This window comes from Hirundo rustica, chromosome Z (assembly GCF_015227805.2).
Source record: "Hirundo rustica isolate bHirRus1 chromosome Z, bHirRus1.pri.v3, whole genome shotgun sequence".
Lineage (NCBI taxonomy): Eukaryota > Metazoa > Chordata > Aves > Passeriformes > Hirundinidae > Hirundo > Hirundo rustica.
Genome location: NC_053488.1, coordinates 10759196 through 10781027, shown reverse-complemented (window position 1 = coordinate 10781027; position 21832 = coordinate 10759196). Strand labels below are relative to the sequence as shown.

Genomic DNA, 21832 nt, shown 5'->3' with positions numbered 1-21832 from the left:
GTTTTTTTTTTTTTTTTTTCCCTGTCTTCTTTTTCTAGCGCTAAAATATGAGGTTAGAGTACTAGGTCTGATTTCTTTTTGTGGTGTCTACAGCAACATAAGACTTAATAATCTTAGTTTCCATATGAGTACAATTTATGTCCTTAGTTTTAACTTTTGAAACTGCTATAGATTTGCTCAAACAATACCACAATCACTGTACATATAGTGTAACTATTAGAGCAGACAAATTGAGAAGAAACAATTAGCTCCTGCTACTACCCTTCAAAGACATCTGGCAGCATTTTCAACTGCCTTTTTATCCTAGAAATAAGAACAGAGATTAATTCGCAAGTTTAATTCTAGTCACACAAGAGCTATATCATGTACTTTTAAAAGACTTTCAGAGTACTTACCTTCCAACAGAAAAAAGTGCTTTACACGTGTAACTTGGTTTCCTGCTCAAGTTTTCAAGGTCATAAAGTACAATAACACCATCCGATCCACCAGATAACATGCTGAAAGTGTTAAAAAAGCACAGAAGTTAAAATACTCATAATCTCAATATGCTCAATATAACAGTGTTCAACAAGACAGCAAATCCATAGTATCAACACACAGTGAATTACCTATGTACATTTTTACCAACCAAAGCATGTACTTACTATCTTCCCTCAATAGGCTCAATATCAAGGGTGTTGATACCACTTCCGTGTATTCTTTCCACATCTCTATCTTTATTTAATTCCAAACTTAGAACCCTACCCGCAAAAAAAGGAAGAGAGAAGAACAACAAATTCAGAATTATTAAATTTTATTATGTAGCTCTGAATAGCTGAAACCTAGTTTCATGCTTCTTCAATGCATTTAACTCATCCTTGCCATTTTTTTGCAAAACTACATAATACAGAGACAGAAATAAGTCTTGTGAAGTTGGCAGAAAAAAATACTTTGCTGTTTGGAAGGCAAAAGAGAAACACATACATAAAACAAGCTCAAAGAAAAAGCAAAACTGAATTTGGGGTCAACATATTAAACAAAACCTGGAATGTAATTTGAAAACAGTAAGAAAAAGTGGAATTAAGAAGGCTGCAATCACCACAAATATTGGCTACTTTGAAGCTTCATCACGCAGCACACTTTCAGGCTTCATCCTGCTTGGAACTACGGACACCTAGTGGATGAAGTAATTTAGTTTATCAAGCTTACAGTATTTTCTTTAATGAAAGGAAGTATGTATACTACATTTTCTGCAATACTAAACAAAAGCTAGGCTTCACCCCATGGTCAAACTTCCAAGACGATCTTTTCTGACATGCTATTCTTAGCTTGTATTTTTAAATACATTAATATTGCATAGTCCAAAAAGAAATACTCTGCTTCATTAAATCATAATATAAAATTTAGCCTTGCAACATGATCAGAGCTTTCTATGGCACCATTTTTTACACACCACAACACAAACATAAGTAAGTAGGTAACTGGAAAGCTGTGAGGCAGAGTGCCCCTACGCAGCTTCAGCTCAAGTGGCAAAAAATCCTGATGTGAGAACCTTAGGCAGCTACAGGCAGGTCCCCAACATCTTGTCTGCAGACATGCCATATAAGCAGCAAATCATTTAAGCTCTCTAAAACTATGTGAAATATAATTATGCAAGAATTCATCTAGAATAAGAATTCTGACATATACAAAACAACCAATTTAAAACCTTTGAGCTCCAGATGGAATTTTAGGAAGCAAGAAATGCCCCAGTGCAAATGAGTTAAAACATATGACTTCAAAATATAAGTAAAATCCACTTAATACTTCATTTTTAAATTTCTTTAAAGTCAAAATTAGAAAGTTTAGGAAAGGAAAGGCTATGCAGACAATTGCCCAAGTAAGGTTAAGTCGGCCCAGTGTATTATCGTTCTTAACACTGAATGCTACATGAGTGCTGAGGGTACAGAGGGACATAACTGAGTCGTCAAAATGCAAATGCAGAAAGAAGCTTCCTGAACTACCAAAATTCATTTGTGTTTTAAATATTTGTTTTACAATGATACAAGGTCATAAAGCCATAAATCACCAACGTAGATCCAGAAGCTGTGTGAGTAATTGAACTAAGGTACGCTTTATTTGATTTATCTTGAAATTCATCTGCAAAGTAGATTCTCTGATACTGAACAAATACCACATTACAACCTCTAGCAGGAATATTAACTATCCGTCTATGCTCCCACCACTTCCCAAAAAACTACTAAGAAAACTGCCGCAACTAACTCTTTTTCAACCCGCCAAAAGGCTGGGTTTGGGAAAAGGAAAGACGAGCATCTGAGGAGACATGGACATTTCCGAACACCTATTTCCTTACAAGCGGAGCGCTGCCGCACGCAGATTGAACCCCCGCAAGAACCGCGTCGACAGCAATGGCAGTAACTCCCAGGTTCGCGGAGCGGGGCACAGCTTATTGCGCTGCGCACACTCCGCCCAGGGCTGAGTACACAAACACCAGGGCTGCTGACCCACCCACGCCACCAGAGCTCCGCGGGGCACTCCCAGCCGAGGCGGGTGGGCGCGCAGCTCCGCCGCCCCGGTCCCGCGCACAAGGGGGCCGCGGGGGCGCAGCCCCCTCACCCCGCCCCGGGCCACCCCAGTGCGGGCCAGGCAAGCGAGGCTTCGCGGCAGGGCGGAGCCAGGGGCTGCCGCTCCGGAGCCTCCCCGCGCAGGGCCACCCGCCCCGGCCCCGGTACCTCCGGGTACGCTCGGCCCGGCGCAGCCGCTCGGGGTCGTCCAGCCCGGCCTGGCGCGCAGCCATGAGCCCCAACATGGCGTGAGCGCCCGGCCCGCTCTGCGCCGCGCCGCCATCTTGTGGCGGGCGGCGCCAATGGGCAGCGGCGTTGCTGGCGCGCCCGGCGCCCATAGGCGGGATCGGGCCGGGCAGGGCGGCGCTGCGCACCGGCCGGCGTGAGGCGGCGGCGCCGGGCAGCGGGGTGCGCTCCGTGCGCCCGTGTCTCTGCGTCCCTGCGTCCGCGTCCCAGTGTCTGTGGGCGGCGGCGCCGCGGCCTTGCCGCCGGGATCCCGGTATGAGCCGCGCCTGGCAGGCTCTCCGCGCTCTGCGGCTGCGGCTCGTGGGGCCTGCCAAGGAGCTGGTGGGCACGGACCAGTTTGGCAACAAATACTACCGGGTGCCCAAGCACGAGAACCGCGCAGGTACGCACCGCGGCTGCAGGCGGCCGCAGGGGGGGACCTGCCCTGTGCCCTTGCGTGGCCCCTCACCCAGCGGGGTGGCTGGACGGCGTCTGATAAAAAATTATAGCGGCTGAAAAGTAACGGGAAGGGAAGTGCCGCGCATAGGGAAACACATGCGGGTTTCTGGTGCTCTAATGCCAGAAAAACCGTAAAGCCACTCACTGGAGGGTTTCAGCGCAGCCCGTACAAGTTTGATAGGCAGCAATTATCTGCTCTTCTTGGTAGTTCGGAGCACTTCTTCATTAGCTTTTAAAGCTGGAGTCCAGAGAAGGGCAGTGGAGCTGGGGAAGGGTCTGGAGCAGCAGTACTGTGAGGAGCAGCTGAGGGAGCTGGGGGTGTTTATCCTGGAGAAAAAGAGGCTCGAGGGCAACCTTATCACTCCCTACACCTGCCTGACAGAAGGGTGTAGCCCAGGGCCAGCCTTCTGTCTCGGGCAACCAGTGGCACGACTAGAGGAAATGGCCTCAAGTTGCACCAGGGGATGTTCAGGTTGGACATCAGGAAAAATTTCTTCACAGAAAGGGCTGTTAAGCATTGGAACGGCCTGCCCAGGGAAGTGGTGGAGTCACCATCCCTGAAACTGTTCACAAAACAACTGGATGTGGCGCTTAGTGCTGTGGTTTAGTTGATATGGTGGTGTTTGGTCAAAGGTTGGTTGCACTTGATGATATCTGAGGTTTTTTCCAACCTAACTGATTATGTCATTCTATGAAATTAATTCTTACATGTACATTTATTGCACTCCTGTAGAAAATACTTTTCCAGGTTTCTGGCCATGTTTCAGGAATCTGGATGCCCTTGTTGTCTGTGGATGCTCTTATTCTCTATGGATATACTACATAATTCATGGAAGGTGAGGTCCCTGAAGATGGCCGGGTACACATGCTAAAATGTTGTACAGTCCTCTTTCCTCTCCCTGCACAGGCTTTTTTATCTGCTTGCTGTACTCCACATCTTTTGTATGACTGCATCAGCTGGAGCATCCTGAGGCTCTGGATGCTTTTTACTTGTTATTCTTCAGAATCCAAAAAGAGGCAGAAAGTCTGAGACTGTGCAGTTACTTAATCAGTATGCATTCTCTTTAGAAACACGTAGTATCTGCTGGAGTAATTTTCCATTTAGAGCAGTTCCTCTGACATGTTTTGCCATTAAACTTCCTGAAGAACTGGCAGTGACTTAAAGCAAATGTCAGACAAGAATCTGTGAAGAAATTGTGAACACCCTTTTTTCACTTGTGTGTTTTTCCTCAGGGTTGATATGCTGCTGTAGTTAATATGCTTCCAGTTAATATGCTTCTTCTTGATCTTGCTTTCAACTTTTGGTCTTCTCACTGCTGGGGTTCATGCTGTCTTTGAGGAGTTTGTCTTTTACCAAAAGGCTTTGTCTTTTACCAACAAGAAACAGGGAAAACTACAGTCAGATTTCTTCTGTTATGATTGCTGCAGTGTCATTCCCTGTTGACCAGTTAAAAATTACTTCTATCAGAAATACTAGTAGTATTTTTTCTTGATATTTTTTCCTTGATATTAGAACATGCCTTCCACAGTGATAGCCATCTGCTGCAACTTTTAGGTTTACTGCAATGTTTGGAGCTGCAGTTATAGTGCCAGTAGGAGGACAGGAAAGGTGGAACATACTCTGCAGGAGCACAGTATAAGGGGCTTTTAAGGTTAGTAAAGAGTTGAAATAGTTGTACCTAAGACCACATTGTGGCAGTCCTTGTGTTTCCCAATTTTTATGCAGACTGTATGTGTAATATTACTGAGAATTACACTCCAGAGATGAAGTGGCTCTGATTTTTCTTTGAGCAGGAAGGACTGGCTCCTAAATGCTCTGCAGTTGCAGCTCTGAAATCTGTGAGAGCAGCGTGTATGTGAATCTTAAGGCTCTTGCACGTGAAGTCTGTTTTAGTAATACATATGGGAAGTACTACTGCTATGATTTTGTGAAAATACTACTGGTGAAAATTCTGCTCATTTTCTGTGTATTTGTCATTGTGCTTTAGCTTGATCTAAAAAAGCCTTAATCACTCAGCATCAGCAGAATTACAACGCTGAAAGACATAAGCATTTCTTCTTACAAAATGTGATGAAATGTATGTGGGGTGTTTTTTGGTTTTTTTTTTTGTTGTTGTTTTTTGTTTTGTTTTTTTTTTTTAAATTAAAGTGTTCAAACATTGCTTTTTTATTCTGTTGATTTCTCCTATGTTAGGATAGTAGTTGAGAGTACTCACTCTTAGAGATACTTGACCATGAGATGTGTGTTTTAACATTAGTCATTAAGGAGAAGGGGAAATAAGTAGAATGAAAGCAGCATCAGGCTTCGCAAAAATTCTGAAAACAGGTAGGAAATATCCTGTGAATGTCTTACAAAGAATCTGTGAAAACTCATGAAGGTCATATCATAGCTGTACCTCTTCCAGTGGTTAAAAGAACAAGTACAAATTACCCTAATGTGGATGAAGACCAGGAAGTATAGCAATAAATTAACTGGGCTAAATAATAAATTTTTAGTGACCATGAAAGAAAAAAACAGATCCTCCATAAGTCATATTAACTGGTACAAGTGCTGGAAAAATGGAGGAACAGGTATTATCTCCCAAGTGTATTCACAAGGTAGTGAGTGAAAACTGATGTGAAATTGTTGGTTTGAGAAGATAGGTTTGTATCTTTTTTTTTTTTTTTTTCTGCTTGGGCAATACTTCAGTGTTTTTAAGACCTTTTTGTGTGCTAAATTTAAGAATATGGGTTATGAATTTGCTATGCAGGTGCATAGCAGGCTAGCAACTGTTCTTGGAATAGTCTGAAATGCTACCCTGTCAGATGCAGGGAATCCACCAGCTGCCTGTCAAAGGCAGAACTACTCAAAAGTTTTTATGAGGCATTTGGATGAAGAACAATAAAGTATTTTTATTACATTTGAAGGTCAAACTGTGCATGAGGAAATGGGAGCTGTGAGCATGTCATGGCAAATCACTGTCAAACTGTCATAAAATTCAACTAGGGGATCCCAGGTAGGCTGGGATCAAGACCTACCTCTTAATAGAGAAAACATATAATTTAATGGTTAAAGGGTTCTGACAACATGGATCTATACAGCTGGCAAATTTTCTGTAGTACAGCATGTAGCAAATATTGTGCTGTTACAAATTTCATTTCTGTGACCTCTTAATTTGGATACCCATTTTCTTCCTCCCATTTCCAGCTGACAGACTGTCATCCACTTTTCTTACAAAATGGACTTCCTTGTGAATGTTCATTATTGTTTTAAGACACTGTTCTCCCTGACCTTCGTTGTTTGGGGTTAATTGGATGTAGGATATTCTATTTCCTCACATACTGTTGACTCATTTCCACTGTAATTCATGCCTTTACGTCTGTGAACGGCCAGCCTTGCGGTGTCAGTAAGAGAAGATACAAAGTTTCACCTATTCCAGAGCAGGAGAGTATGCCAGTTCTCCCTCAGGCTTGTGGCTGAGGAGGAAAATCATTTTGACACTAGTGAAGTGATTACAGATGGTTGCAGCCACTTATATGGGTAATGGTAACCAACTGCCTCTCACAACATTTTTAAACAGCATCCTTTGCTGTACAAACAGGGTCACACCTGGCATTTGTGGGCTTTAATAACTTTGTAAAGAAGTTTAAAGATATGGATGGCGAAGGTAATAGAAATTGAGGAAGGTCTATAGAAGTTAAAATGTACACAAGAAATTTCTGATGGTTATTTTTTAAAGAAACTAAGAATTTAAAAGTGCTGAGAAAGCAATGCTCTCATTTCAAGTGTTGGACAGCGTTATTTGTTGTACATTAGGAAGATCTGCTGCATATATAATTCATAGCTCACCTAGTGTCCTAACCATATAGAGACCAGTGCAGGATTGGAGCGATGCTGGAAAGTAAATGAGTTGTAGAGGAAACCAGTGAGATGTTGTGTGCAGGTTTCACTGCAAGGTCACTGCAGTGTGTATGCACCATGTTTTGCTGTCTTCCCCATGGATTTAGGGAGGACTGAATATCTCTGTCATTGGCCGAGAAGTGCTTGATCTCTTTGTACTGTACTGGATCAAATGTTGCTGAGAGTGCAAACTAGACAGGTCTTGCTTTCTCTTCACTTAGACAGGGTAGATCTATCAGGACAGGCTGGGCTTTGTTTCAGACCAACATCCTATCTTAAGCTGGAGGTGAGAGTAAATAGTATAGGTAGTGTTTATGCCACCTTCTGCTTTGATCAAAGGATATCTGACACCTTTCATTTGGCCTGCCCTGGTCTTTGGCAGGCATTTGGAGCAGAAATAATGGAGCGTGTGATGCAAAGAATTAATGTTTTCTTTCTGTCAGTTGTGAATTGTGTTCTTCTACACTGAGTTCAGGGTCCAAAACACTTTCGGCACCAGAGACGTTGTCTGTAGTAGGGAGTAGTAGGAGCATGTCAATGTATACAAGTGGTTGATGCTGAGGTTCCTAAGTGGTTGATATTAAGTTTCGTTATACCTCCATCATCTGTGATTCAGAGAGTTTGCTTCTTAAAATTTAGTCTGTTTCCAGGAGTGAGTATCTGCAATATAGACTTCAGAGAGCTCAAAGAGGTGCAAAATTTTTAGGTATATGCTGCAGGTATGGCTTTCACATTGCTGCAGCACCTAATATGCTGTTATTTTTTAAAATGTTTTATAAATGAGAATTTCTTCTTAAAAAAGGCAAATTATACACTCAAAAACTACTTTGATATCCAAATCAGCACATGGTAAATAAATACAATGCAGGACTTGCTTTGATTCAAGTCACTATGGTAGATGTAGTCTCACCAATATCCTAGAGTCTTGAATGTCCAGGTCAAACTCAAGATGTAGCAACTTTACCCCGAGACCACGTTTACCTCTATCATCACAGGAAAGTTACCTTGCTTTCCTGATTTTGCCTGAGTAAATAGGCTCTTAGGAGAAGAGCCAGATACTTGAATAGGTTTTGTTGGGATGAAGGGAATAATTGTGGAGATTAAAGAAGTATCAGTGATGTGCAAGTGCTGATTTTAACATGTTTTGCCTTCAAGAAGTTCTAATGAGTATTAGTAAAAAAAATGTGAGTTTGCAAGAGTATTGTAATTCTCTGGGGTGAATATAGAAAGGATTGGCCTTTTGAAGTGGAGGGGTAAACAGATGTAAAATAATGCTGTTTCAGTCAGGTTGTCTTATTTCTCTAGAAAGAGTGAAAGTGAATGAATGCTTAAAGTCCCTAGACTGTAAGAATAAGAAGTCATTAGATTCAGTAAAGAAAGTAATGGCTAGAAATAGAAAAAGAGTTAAGAAAAATTTGAATGCCAATATAGAGGGAGAAGATTCTAAAAAAGTAACTACTGTCAACATGAATATGGGAGAATTCAAAATTGGAGTAGTTAATTTCCTGAAAACACGAAACTTGAGACAAGGTACACTGTTTAATATTTATCAAGAGCTTTTATTTTAAAGTTGGGAAAATGTCATCTTGAAAATCAGGTCACACCTTCAACAACGTACTACGATTGGGCTTATTTGAACGTAAAGATGGTTCTGTATTCAATAGCATTCTGAAAGTGGTGGGTTTTTACAAGATCACCTTAAAGTGATGACAGTGATAAAATACAACCACACCAAACTTGTCATGAGAGGAGCATCCAGCATAACTCTTTAACGCTGAGATAACTCTTCAGTTGATTGTGATAAAAGATGGGAATAGGCAACTGAGTAGTGGTGACTGATGACTCAATTCAGTATATTGGACAAGTATTTCACTAAACAGACTAGATTTATCAATGTAAATAATTTGTTTTTCTTATCAAATAACATACTGCCAGGGCATTGCCATAGCTTTAGTACATGATTAATTGTTCCTGCAGTAGAACATGGAGTGATACCTAAAGTGTTAATATATTGCTAGTTGAAAAACAAATTCCTTATACAGTTTGTGCATTTATTACAACCAAATATATCCTGCTGGAAATAGCTGATTCCATTTTCCATTGAAAATAATTTATAAAAACTCTTAATAACCACTTTAGTTTAAAAATACAGGAACCTAACAGGCCCTAAATACATAATACCTGGTGTATAATTTTTTTCTTCAAAAGGCTGATTAATGAGCAGGTTATATTTAAACTTTTTCAATATCTTCATTTGCACTCTTATGTATTGTAATGATTAAGAGTTAAAGTGAGCACTGTAAAGTACCATCATATGCAAATTTTTATAAGAACAGTAGGTCATCATCAAGGGGTCAGTTTATTTCAAAGATGATATTGGTGTGTTAAAAGCATGGCTTAAGTTTTAAAGTTCTCTTTTTGGTAACAGCAGACTAAGCTTTGATTTGATTTGGACCTTCAGCTTACACAGAATTACTAGAAAAAGCATGAAGTATTTTGTATTACATAGGTTTTGATACGTTGCACAAACTTTGTATTAGGCAAAACTTTGCATATGTGCCCTAAGCTTCTGATGCTATGAGCTTGAAGAAGGAAAGTGGTAAGCTAAAGTTTTTCACTATCCTTATCAAGTACTATTGAGAAATACATGTACTGTTGAGAAATACATGTAGCATTGCCAAGTTTGAGTGGTAAATTTTGTTGCTAATAATTGAATGCAAGCACTGACTTCTGTGAGAAGCATTTTCTTCTTGTGAAATGCCCACTCACATCTGCATAAGTCTGTATCTTGTACAGGAAATTCTCAATAAAACAGAAATACGTAAATAAAGAAGAATCTGTATAAGGAAAAGTACCAAGTATTCAGTTGCATTATATATATAAATTGTGCTATATCTGATTGAGTTCAGTCTTCAGTTGCAGTATGTACATTTTTAAATGAAAGTTTTTTAGAAAGATTTTACATTCTGTTGAGATTAATTGACTCCTCCATGATAGTGTTAGTTACTCCTTCTTTCTTGTTTTGGGTAGTGGCCTGTGACCTTCCTGTGCATCAGAAGTTTAGAGTAGAATTTCTACTTTCCTTCAAAATCTTTTATAAAACACAGCTTTTAATTGAAGACTAGACTGAAACATTCCTGTAATGCTTTATGATGAATGGCAGAGAGTGGAAGAAGCAACAAATTCCCAAAGCATATCTTCAAAGATAAAAGCTATGGTTTTCTTCTGAGTCTGAATGTTAGCTTCCTTGCTAACAGGAATGAAGTCTGAGGAAGAGACCGAAACTGGTTGTGATTGTATGAAGCATTTGTAAGCTGATTATTGAGAATTGCAGGTAACTGTACATCATATTACTGAACATAAAAAGTAGTTTCTTGAGTTTTTCAAATGCTGGTGGAAAGCTAATAAATTTTAATTTTACATGTCTGATGTTAAGATATTAATGAAACAAAGAATTTTAATATTGATTCATGAATAGTCAACCAAATTTTAGAAGATCTCATTATCTTGGTTGTGGAAATAATTCTATTGAGAAAGGGTGCGTTTGTTCTCTTTCCAGTTGCAGACATTGACACTGCAGCAATACCTGTCAGTTAGAGGTTTGTCCAGGTGGTGGCAACATTGTTTTAAAAACAGAAGAACAGCAAATACTGACAGCTCTCTGCGTATTCCTTTATGGAGATATTATAGAATACAGGAGCATAGTTCTCAAACAATTGTGTGTATGTTTGTACAGAAATAAGACTTGCACTGCAGACTGCTAGTTTCTAGGACTGTAATTCTGGAATGACAAAACAGGCTTTTAATCTGGATGATACTTTACACAGCAAAGTAATTACACTTTGAAGAGCTCATTGCAGATTATAAAAGCATTAATATTTGAAAAACCTGTGTTTGTTTGCAGTGATATAGAATCATAAAGGTATGAAAAAGACTTCCAAGTTCATTGAGTATAACCTTTGGCCAAACACCATGTCAACCAAACCACAGCACTAAGTGTCACATCCATGTGTTTTGTGAACAGTTTCAGGGATGGTGACTCCACCACTTACAATGTTTAACACAGCCCTTTCTGTGAAGAAATTCTTCCTGATATCCAACCTGAACCTCCCCTGGCGCAGCTTGAGGCCATTTCCTCTAGTCGTGCCACTGGTTGCCCAAGACAGAAGGCTGACCTCGGGCTACACCCTTCTGTCAGGCAGGTGTAGGGAGTGATAAGGTTGCCCTCGAGCCTCTTTTTCTCCAGAAAAAATACCCCCAGCTCCCTCAGCTGCTCCTTACAGCACTGCTGCTCCAGACCCTTCCCCAACTCCGTTGCCCTTCTCTGCACTCACTCCAGCACCTCAGTGTCTTTCTTGCACTGAGGGCCCAGAGCTGCACACAGCACTGGGGGACAATCCCTGCCCTGCTCCTGCTGGCCACACCATTGCTGATCCAGGCCAGGATGCCATTGCCCTTCTTGGCCCCCTGGGCACACCCTGGCTCATGTTCAGCTGCTGGCACCAGCACCCCCAGGTCCTTTCCAGCCACCCTGCCCCAGCCTGTGGAGCTGCTAAGGACAGGATCTGGCACCGGGCCTTGTTGAACCTCACCCCATCGGCCTCAGCCCATGATCCAGCCTGTCCAGATCCTTCCAAGAGATAATGCTCCCACCCAGCTTGGTGTCATCTGCCAGCTCTGACGTTGTTTTCAATATAAATTAATGTATACAACTGATGTTGTATTCCATCTCCTCATTGAGATCATCAGTAAGGAAACTGAACAGGGCTGGCCCCACTCATGACCAGCCACCGGCTGGGTGTAACTCCATTCACCACCAGTCCCTGGGCTCAGCTATCCAGTTTTTAGTGAGGTAAGTGCATCTGTTCAAGCGACAGTGGCAGCATTTCCAGGGGATTGCCATGGGACAGTGTTGAAGGCTTTACTGAAGTCTGAGTAGATAACATTCAGCTTTTCTCTCATGCACTAAACGGCTCATCTGGTCATAAAAGGAGATCAGGTTAGTCGACCTGCCTTTCCTAAACTCATGCTAGCTGGACCTGATCCCCTTGTTCTCCTGGATGTGCAGCATGAGCACACTCATGATAATCTGTTCCATATGTTTTCCTTTTTTTTTTTTTTTTTCTGCCAGAAGCAAACTGGCAAGAGGCATGGTATGTTAATCTCTGACTTGAAAAACCAGGAATAGAAATAAGTAGTCATGTGGACAGGTAGTAACTTGTGTATTATCTGGCTGTTGCTACAGCCAGGCTTGATCTTCAGTGTGCATATTGGTATTAAACTGAGATGCTGATCTTGTTGAATTCTGCCTGCTACTATTAACATTCATATGCTGTGCATTTTAAAGTTAATTATTGTGCATTCGGCTTGAAAAGCTGTTTTGATTCTTTCTGTAGAGGTGTGTGAAAAGGTAATGGTGTGAGTGGACATCTTTTTTTTTAGGTTTCTTCAATTACCAAAAAATCAGATAGTTTAAAAAAAAAAAAAAATCAGAAAACTCTTTTAGTTAGTAACTCTTTTCTACAGTGTATAGAGAGAAAAAAGTGGTGTAATGCTAGAACAATAATTGTTTTTAAGAGGTGGAAAAACCTTAGTAGTGTTTTAGTTGTGGTGGTTTGAACCGCTGACACCTGTAGAGCTGAGATTAATAGGGCTGAGCGTGTTGCAGACATGATCATTATACCGAACAGGATTGTTGGCATATCATCATGCCTGCTTTGTGACTAAATTCCATGCCTTTTAGTTTCATTACGCTGAAATAAAGGAGAATTCAACTTACTTTTCTGGTTCCAAAGGAGGTTAAAAATCTATCATTAATATGCATAAAAAGAACAAATCATCTACTATGTGTAAGATTTTAGGGTCTGAAGTCATATTGGGAAATGAAATAATAGATTTTACGGAAGAGAGTACAAGTATGTCACTAGCAGGTACAGGCAGCTTTTTTCCTAATGTGTGTATAATTAATTTCTGTGCATTGTTTACATGAATTTGGGTAAACAAGATTATAAATACTATATACATGCTTTGTTACTTGTGATTCTGATGTGAAAATTTGCAGTGTCCATTTTTGCTGGTACCTAATTGGGTGTATCTTTTTTAAGGAATTGTTTGTTACTATAAAATAAGAGTGCAAATAAAATTAATCATTTAAATAAAAGTGGTGGGGCTACCCACCAGTGGTGTCATTTTAAAAGCGAAGATAAAATGACAAAGAGCTTAATAAAAGAATGCAGTTGAGAAACCATGAGATTTAAAATAGCTGAGTAATGTTGGCGTGCTACCCTGTGGGCCACTCTAACTTTTTAAAGTTCTCCTGGAGAATAGAGAATGTGGTAAAGAATTAGGCCTCGCTTCTGCTTTGTGTAGTAAGTTTATTGTGTTCTTTATAAATCTTTAAAATAACAAGGTTTCTGTCACCAGAGGCTTTATAGTGGTAAGGTCAGGTTTGGCGATACAAAAACTGCTTTGTTTTGAGGAGAGGGAAGAATCAGTTTCATGCTCATGCTCTGGGCAGAGGGGTTGCACGGAAAGGAAGAACATCTAGAAATTAATGTGACAGGTTGAGGCAGTGGAAATGGTGAAGTAGGGAGGAAGGATCTTAAATTCTAAATGTCCTTTGTTTATTGGCCCTGTGTGTATGAAAAGCAATGTGCTATTTCATCCTTCTTGAAGTGAAGGAGTGATTTGACTAGCCTCTTTCAACTAGATGATCTGGGAACACCATCAGCAGGAATTGCAGTCAGTATGAAATTTAGAAGATATCAAAGAAATAGTGGATTCTGACAGACTTCTTCAGGCAGTGCTGTAGGAACTGAAAATGTCACCAGCTTTGGAATTATTAAGCACATGTACTGACTGATATTTTGTGTCTGTAAGAGGGATATCAAACTCCAGGATGAAGAAAAGTTAGTGCAGACAACTACAAACAGGAAGATAGAATGGAAAGATGCATAGCAATATGCAGCAGGATGTCCACTGACTATAACATCCACTACAGATGAACAAGTGATACTTCTTCAAATAGAAGTATATGCAGCAGTGGGGGAAGATGTTGGAAAATTCTTTTAACTTTAGCACAGTATTGTATGACCCCTGTATTCATGGTTATTGCTTAGTTTTGTACCATGCAGTGATTAGTACAAATACCACATGTCAGTGAGTCCTTGTGATAACTCACTGTTGTGACTAATAAGTCTTGTGGCGCCTAATGCTTTATTATTGATTTATATTAGCGATTAATATGTACTAGTCTTAGTTTTAAGAACTGAGATAGAGTGCTGGAGTAAAGAATGATAAGAGAAGTTCATCATGACCTGACCACATATTTGAGGTAGTCTTCAGGGAAGAAGATTCTTCAGAAGATCCAGGACCATAAAAGGGAATTTTGAGGGATGGGATGTTTCCAAATGACCACAAGAAAATTCTCGAGACACTCCTAGCAAGATATGTTTGGGCTACAGGAAAATCTCTGTTTTGGCACCTAGAACACCTTTTTACCCTCGTTCTTTGCTTTACTGTGGAGTCTGCAGAATTTTACCTCTCACATATTCTCACTCTTCTCTGATTGCAATTTCATCGGTGCAGTAACTTTTTTTTCTTCTTAAGTATGTTAAATCAGATGTTCCACCAGTGTTGTTGATAGGCTTGGCCTTGGCCAATGGTGGGTCCATCCTGGAGCTGTCCGGCACTGCCTCTGTCAGACATGAGGGAGTTTCTCACAGCTTGTCAGGGAAGAGAAGCTCCCTGTAGCAATCCCCTCCACTAACAGAACCTGGCCACACAAACCATATATATATATATATATATATATATATATATATATATATATATATATATGTGTGTGTGTGTGTGTGTGTGTGTGTGTATATATCAGTGACTCGTTATTATGGTCAAGAATACCCCAGTTTACAAATTGTAACAGGAAGAAATAGAAAATAATGAAGACATTCAGATAAGCAAATTGAGCTCTTTCATATCATGTTTTGTTCTCTGGATTATAATGTGCTACCCAAGGACTGCAGTCAAGGTCAAGGTTCTGCCTGAATCAGGGGAGGAATTCATCCAGGAGTATAATACATGTTTGATTCGTATAAAAGTTAGCCATTAAGATTGATAAGTAAATTTATTACTGCATTGTTAAACTTAAGTTAGCTGAATATTGATATTGTTTCTCTGAATGTACGGTGCATAAGAGAGGAATTTGAATTTTTGTCTTTATTCAGCATCTTCAGTACAATAAATTGATACTCAGAGGAGACTGCTCTTTCTCCTATAAAGCAGACCTACTGACTAGGAATTGAGGAAGCGGGGGAAATAAAGTTCCCAGGCACTCAGAATGTCAAGATCTGTGCTTTCCAGTAGGACTGCTGGCAGTTATCTGTAACAGATGCATCCAGTAACAGGATGCTAAAGGAACCCTTGCTCCCATGACTAAACATTATGAATTATTTCTCTTAAAGAAAAGCAGTTGCTAACAGTAGCAATTACGGGGAAGGAGGTGAGGGAACACCCAGAAAACCACAGACAATTTTAAAAGACCTCGCAGTTAAGGATAGTATGTATGGACCATCTCCTTGATGGTCCTGCATTCTCACTCCAAGTGGTCCTTGCAGCTACTTCTTCAGACTAGCACAAGGCCAGCCAGGCACAGCAAGTTCAGTGTTAGCCTAATTTGCTTGTATCTAGCAGCATTCCTTGTTCTCCTATCAACAAGCCTTCATTTTGTGTTGAAAGAAACCAAAAAACAAATAAGTCTGCTTCATGCACAAGAGCTTCATAGACGTATGAGAGTTGTGAAAGGTCCAGGCAGAGCAAGAGAGAAGCCTCAGAGAAGCCTCCTGGTTATAACAAAGAGACTGCAAAGACTGTTTAAATAAGTCTGAAAAGTGCTAGAGTTGATGTTTAGCCATCAGACCTTACATGCATGTGCTTTAGAAGTGGTTGCTTTTCCCTGTATGTTAGCTACAGTGCTGGTTAGTATAGTCATCACAATATTGAAACAACTAAAGCTTCAGATGGACTGATGCTCCAAAAACATTTAAAAAAATTTTGGTGTGGTGCCAACAACCTCTAATTATGGAACTGTGGATGTTTCAGATATAGTGACACAGTCTTCGTATGCAGCTGTAATGTGTCTTTTCCTACATTTAGTCAGTTAGGTAATGTTTGTTATAAATGATGGCTTTATTATGGTGAAAATCATCGTTCTGTTTTCTCTTTTACTACATAAAGGTTTTTAAAATCCGGACTTTAAATGGATTTCCATAAGAAATGACACAAAACGTATTCTTTTGAAATCAATGACAGAATATCTGTTATCTTCCAGAATTTGACTTTTTGCCGTATTTGCAAAATACCTATTGAGAAAGTTCTGTATTTAAATGGCTAATTTAATGCATGTAGTGTGTTCTGGTGTTTAAACCAGTGTATAAAAACAAACTGTAAATACTTAATCTAGGCAATATGATAGAAACACTGAACTCTAAAATTGCCAAAAATTACACTGATTACACTGCTAATAGTTCCATTTTCTGCAAAATGACTTGGCTGTAGTAAAATTATCATCCATATTTATTTGTGTCATAAAGTAAATCTCTGCTCTGAGAGTTAGTAGAGTCTAGTATTTCTGCCAAGGAACCAGCGATCCTCTTCCTTCCTCTGGCTGCTCATGTCTGCCTTCTAATACTCATTACAAGTGTTTGTGCAGCCTTTTGCTAGTTCTGTGGCCCGTCTAACCTAGTGTGCTGATTTTTTTTCAGCAAGAGGAGTTACTTGGTCTGGTTCATGGTACAAGCTGTGTAAATGCCTAAAAAGCATCCAGGAATGAGAACAATCCAGGTTGGCTACTTTCCGTGGCTCCTCTGGTTTGAAATGCTAGTTGAACTACTAATCCAGGTAATTCTAGTAATTCTAAAGAGTCAAAGACTGCATTTTTACCTGTCTGTAGAGATTTGCAAATACTGGTATTGTTCTTAGTTCCTATTTGTAATAGCAATAGAACTTTGCCACTGTTGTCTTATACAAACCAAAAATCTAAATTAAACCTATGTAATGATTATGAAATAATCAAAAGAATAGTTTTAGAAAAAAGTTATGATTTTTTGTCTTTTCTGGGATTTTTTTTTTTACTACTCAGTGTAATAGTTTGCATCTCTGTAACAGTTTTTTAAGATCAAAATGGAGACATTTTTCCATGCTATTAAAATGCACTTGATAGTTCTATATGGTTATTTTCTAATTTCAGGGAAGAAATTTTGCTTAATCTGTCACACAGACACACAGAGAATGATTAGGTTGGAGGAGACCTCTAAGATCGAATCCAACCCATGCCCTAACACCTCAACTAGTCTAATGCACCAAATGCCACATCCACAGTCTTTTTTTAAACACATCCAGGAATGGTGACTCCACCACCTTCCCGGGCAGACCATTCCAGTACTTTATTATTCTTTCAGTGAAAAACTTATTCCTAATATCCAGCCTATATTTCCCTTGACTCAGCCTGGGACTGTGTCCTCTCATTCTGTCAGTTGCTGCCTGGAGAAAGAGACCAACCCCCAGCTGTTTACAGCCACACTTCAGGAAGCTGTGGAGTGATAAGGTCACCTCTGAGTCTCCTTTTCTCCAGGCTGAACAACCCCAGCTCCCTCAGTTGTTCCTCACAGGGCTTGTGTTCCAAAGCCCCTCACCAGCCTCGTTGCCCTCCTCTGGACTCTCTCGAGCATCTCAACATCCTTCCTAAGCTGAGGGGCCAGAACTGGACACAGCACTCAAGGTGTGGCCTGAGCAGTGCAGAGTACAGGGGAAGAATGACCTCCCTGCTCCTGCTGGCCACACCATCCCTGTTCCAGGCCAGGATGCCATTGGCCTTCTTGGCCACCTGGGCACACCCTGGCTCATGTTCAGCTGCTGTCACCAGCACCCCCAGGTCCTTTTCCTCCTGGGCACTGTCCAGCCACACCGTCCCCAGCCTATAACGTTGCAGAGGAGGGTTATTGTGGCTGAAATGCAGGATTCAGTGCTTGGACTTATTAAACTTCATCTTACTGCACTCTGCCCATCCATCCAATCATTCCAGGTCCCTCTGCAGAGCTCTCCTGCCTTCCAACTGATTGACACACGCTCCCAGCTTAGTGTCATCTGCAAATTTACTAATGGAAGACAATATCCATGTCATCAATAAAACTATTGGCAGAGCTGGCCCCAGCACAGACCTCTGAGGGACACCACTGGTGCCTGGCTGCTAGCTGGATGCAGCACCGTTCACCACCACTCTCTGGGCCTGGCCATCCAGCCAGTTCCTAACCCAGCACAGAGTGCTCCTGTCCAAGCCGTGGGCTGCCAGCTTTTCCAGGAATGTGCTGTGGGAGACAGTGCCAAAGGCCTTGCTGAAGTCCAAATAGAAAACATCCAAAGCCTTTCCTGCATCCACCAGGTGGGTCACCTGGTCATAAAAGGAGATCAGGCTGGTCAAACATGACCTACCCCTCCTAAACCCGTGCTGGCTGGGTCTGAGACCCTGGCCATCCTGTAAGTGCTGTGTGCTGACACTCTATAACTGCTCCATTACCTTGCTGGGTACTGAGGTCAGGCTAACAGGCCTATGATTACCAGGATCCTCCTTCCCACCCTTTCTGTGGATGGGTGTCACATTGTCCAGTTTCCAGTCATCTGGAATCTCACCAGTGAGCCAGGACTGTGGGTAAATGATGGAGAGCTGCTTTGCTCATCTGCCAGCTTCCTCATCACCCTGGGATGGATCCCATCTGGGTCCATAGATTTACGAATGTCCAAGCAGCTCAGCAGTTCTCTGACTGCCTCCTGGATAACAGGATCATTCTGCTCCTGTACCCAGGCCCCAGGGAGGCAGCACACCTCCCTGTGGGATGGGTCCAGTCAACATATGGGGCCCTCTGTTCCCTCAGAAGGCTGTCACCCCCCCATGACTGCCCTTCTCTTCTTTTTGATGTTAGAGGTGGTGATCCATCCCACAGATGAAGCATAATTGGGAGCCCCAGTAGGCAGATAATTTTCTTCTAAATAATCTGGGCCTTCTAAATAATCCAGGGCCTCATACCTATTCTGAAGTGGTACCTGGGTAGGTGATGGGGGTTGGGAGGAATCTTTATTATTACCTCCCCAAGCAGGGAGGTAATTCCACTCCCCTTCTTCCACCAGGTGTCCTCCTATTGCCTGACAGAGGCGTGGGAGTCCTCTGACTCGTGGTGGGCCTCCCTCAAGAATGGAAGGGTAGAGCTCCACCAATCCATTTCCCTTTCTCTTTCCCTAATACTCCTTAGTCTTTCAACTTTCTCCCTGAGCTCAGCCACCAGCACAAGGAGATCATTCATTTGTTCACAGCACAGACAGGCTTCTTCTGCCCCTGGAACCACTGATAAGCTCAAACACTCTGCACAGGAATGGGTCTGTATAGACTCATCATCTTTAGAGGTTTCTATTTGGTTATGCACACTTGTACTAACTAGTTTTTGGTTGTGTGAAAGCCATTACTAACAAAAAAACACCTAACCCGACCAACCAACAGAAACACAGCAAACATCAGACTAACCTCAGTAGCAGGAAAAACCTGCAGCCCTGGCTGTTTGCCCTACCTATGCGAACTGCCTCCCAAACTGCCGAGCCACACCCTCAGAGACGTGCCACTCCCGTTTGCCCACTCTGGGTTGCTGCACTCCCTAGAGGGCTCTTTTAATCAGCCCGCTACTCATGGGTGGAGGAGCCATACCCTTGCCTGCGTGACTCACAGAGTGAGTCCCTGATTTGAGAACCAAGAATCAGTATCCTTAAGCATTGACATTGGTTTAGTGTAATGTACCAAAACTTCCTAGGTTGTTCTTGAAATAATTACGTGGGAGATAACGGGTAGTTTATGAAATCAGCTGGTTTTGTGACATTTTCATCATCTCAAATTGAAAAGACATGCTGTGGTAGCAATTTCTGAGCCAGGGCTGGAAAATGGGCAGCTCTGGATTTGTTTCTGACCCAGATATGTAATAGCATGGGAAAAAGTCCAAAAAACTGGAGCCAGAGGGTGTTGTGAACCTGAAGGTGAAATGCGGTTGACTTTCTTGATTAACATGAATTTGTCATTGATGAAAGGGAGAGATCATATTCATCCTTTGCCTTCTCTTCTGCAAGCTGACAGTATCATTCATGAGAACCATTACTGAGCTAGTTTAATTCAGTTGAAAAATTTGAACATGTGGTTGCATGAGTTAAGAAGGTGGGACAAAGAAAGACTTTGGAACCTTTGAGCTAGAAGTACTGTGGAAGGCTGGCGACTCTGGGTGGAGGTACCTTGAAGACTGCCAGCAGAACACATGCCTCCATATGTAGCTTACTCCTTAGTGTTTCTATAGGATTACTGATGAGGTTCTGCTTTTTGTTTTGTCTTAGATTAAAACAGATCTCTTGTATGAGAAATAAATGGTAATATTTGCAGAAATAGGAAGCTTACTATGATTTGTTGCTATGATCACAGGGTTTTGGCAGGTCTGTTAAACTGTTCTTCAGTTCTGGAAGAAGCCATTTAACCCTGTCACAAGAAGAGAAGATTATCAAATTGAGTATTTTAAAAAAAACTTCATAGAAACTTTTTGCCAATGTGAGTATTTTAAAAAAACTTTATAGAAACTTTTTGCCAATGTAATGTCTACTAAAAGGCCTGTGTGGTCTGTGCAGATCCTGTACAATAGTAAGGTAATGCTTTTTGAGGAGGTCCTTGTCCTTTCCAGACCAGGACTTTCTTCTGATGGCAGGGAGTAGTTAGGAAGGCCCAGTCTCTTGAAGGGCATATTAGATTTCAGACTTTTGCAATAGGCCCTGTATTCCCAAATGTGACTAACTCTACCCTCTGAAACAGACCATAGGTATTTTCAAAGATGTGTAAATAAATAGTTTCTGGAGTAATTAATTGGTTAACTGATTTTTGCTGCTGTGTTGCTTCTGTGCAATAAGACAGTTCAGAACAGTCCGTAAGCCCGATTTTTCCATGTTCTTTGGTTGTTCACATCTTCCCCTCAGTCAAAGGAAGTTGGCTAATCCAAATCAGAGTTAGAGGCCTTGAATGCCTAACCATACTAGCCTACCAAAATAGTTTCAATGTACCAGAAAACCAAGAAAAAATATGCTTGTCTATAAGTCACAAGTCAGTTGTATGTTAGATTTGCTTTAATAATATTGAGGCAGCTGGAGAGCAGACTGTTGAAGTAAAGAAATAAGCATGTGTCACCCAAGCACCTTGGAGCCATTTACAGTTGTGTCTAAAAAGGAAAGAGGGCTTCAACTAGCTGCACATCCTGACATGCCTCCTGAGTGACAGCTTGGCGCTGTCTCTTACTATCTGTTTTTTACAATTTCTGACTGTATCTCTGAACTTGTGCCTTTAGTATGAAGGGTAGTCATCAAACTATCTTGTAGTAATACATTTGTGAGTTACTGAAGTACATAAGACATCAGGTCTTTCAGTATGAATTACTATCTCATGACCCAAAAGATACTGCATTGAATTTTACCGTGTGATTAGGGTATAAGTATTGTTTAGTTGACCATGAAAGGGAGTCATCACAACCAGTGTGGTTCTGGGAGAGTGATAGGGGCAAGCACTCATGTTGTTCCACCCAGGGGAAAATGGAGATCTCTTTATGTTCCATTGTGTTGGATGTCCAATCTAAAAGATCAAGGTTTTCACTCTGGGGACCTA

General features: G+C 41.2%; 2 protein-coding genes across 3 annotated transcripts in view; one reads left to right on the top strand and one right to left on the bottom strand.

Annotated features, from left to right (window-relative positions):
* Window positions 1–2830, bottom strand: part of ERCC8 (ERCC excision repair 8, CSA ubiquitin ligase complex subunit) — a 28623-nt gene extending 25793 nt beyond the window's left edge. The window contains exons 1-3 of one of the 2 annotated variants that reach the window (XM_040090910.1): window positions 2712–2830; window positions 645–740; window positions 396–497 (exon numbers count right to left, since the gene is read on the bottom strand). In XM_040090910.1, coding sequence (XP_039946844.1) covers window positions 396–497; window positions 645–740; window positions 2712–2788 — 275 coding nt within the window. In that variant the 5' untranslated portion in view covers window positions 2789–2830. Of the gene's footprint in view, window positions 1–395; window positions 498–644; window positions 741–2332; window positions 2419–2711 lie in introns of those variants that run through there. The other variant, XM_040090911.2, reaches the window with a different exon arrangement.
* A 137-nt stretch (window positions 2831–2967) lies between these two features.
* The window catches only part of NDUFAF2 (NADH:ubiquinone oxidoreductase complex assembly factor 2), a 63519-nt gene continuing 44654 nt past the window's right edge, over window positions 2968–21832 (top strand). The window contains exon 1 of the mRNA XM_040090543.2: window positions 2968–3171. Coding sequence (XP_039946477.1) covers window positions 3045–3171 — 127 coding nt within the window. The 5' untranslated portion in view covers window positions 2968–3044. The remainder of the gene's footprint in view (window positions 3172–21832) is intronic.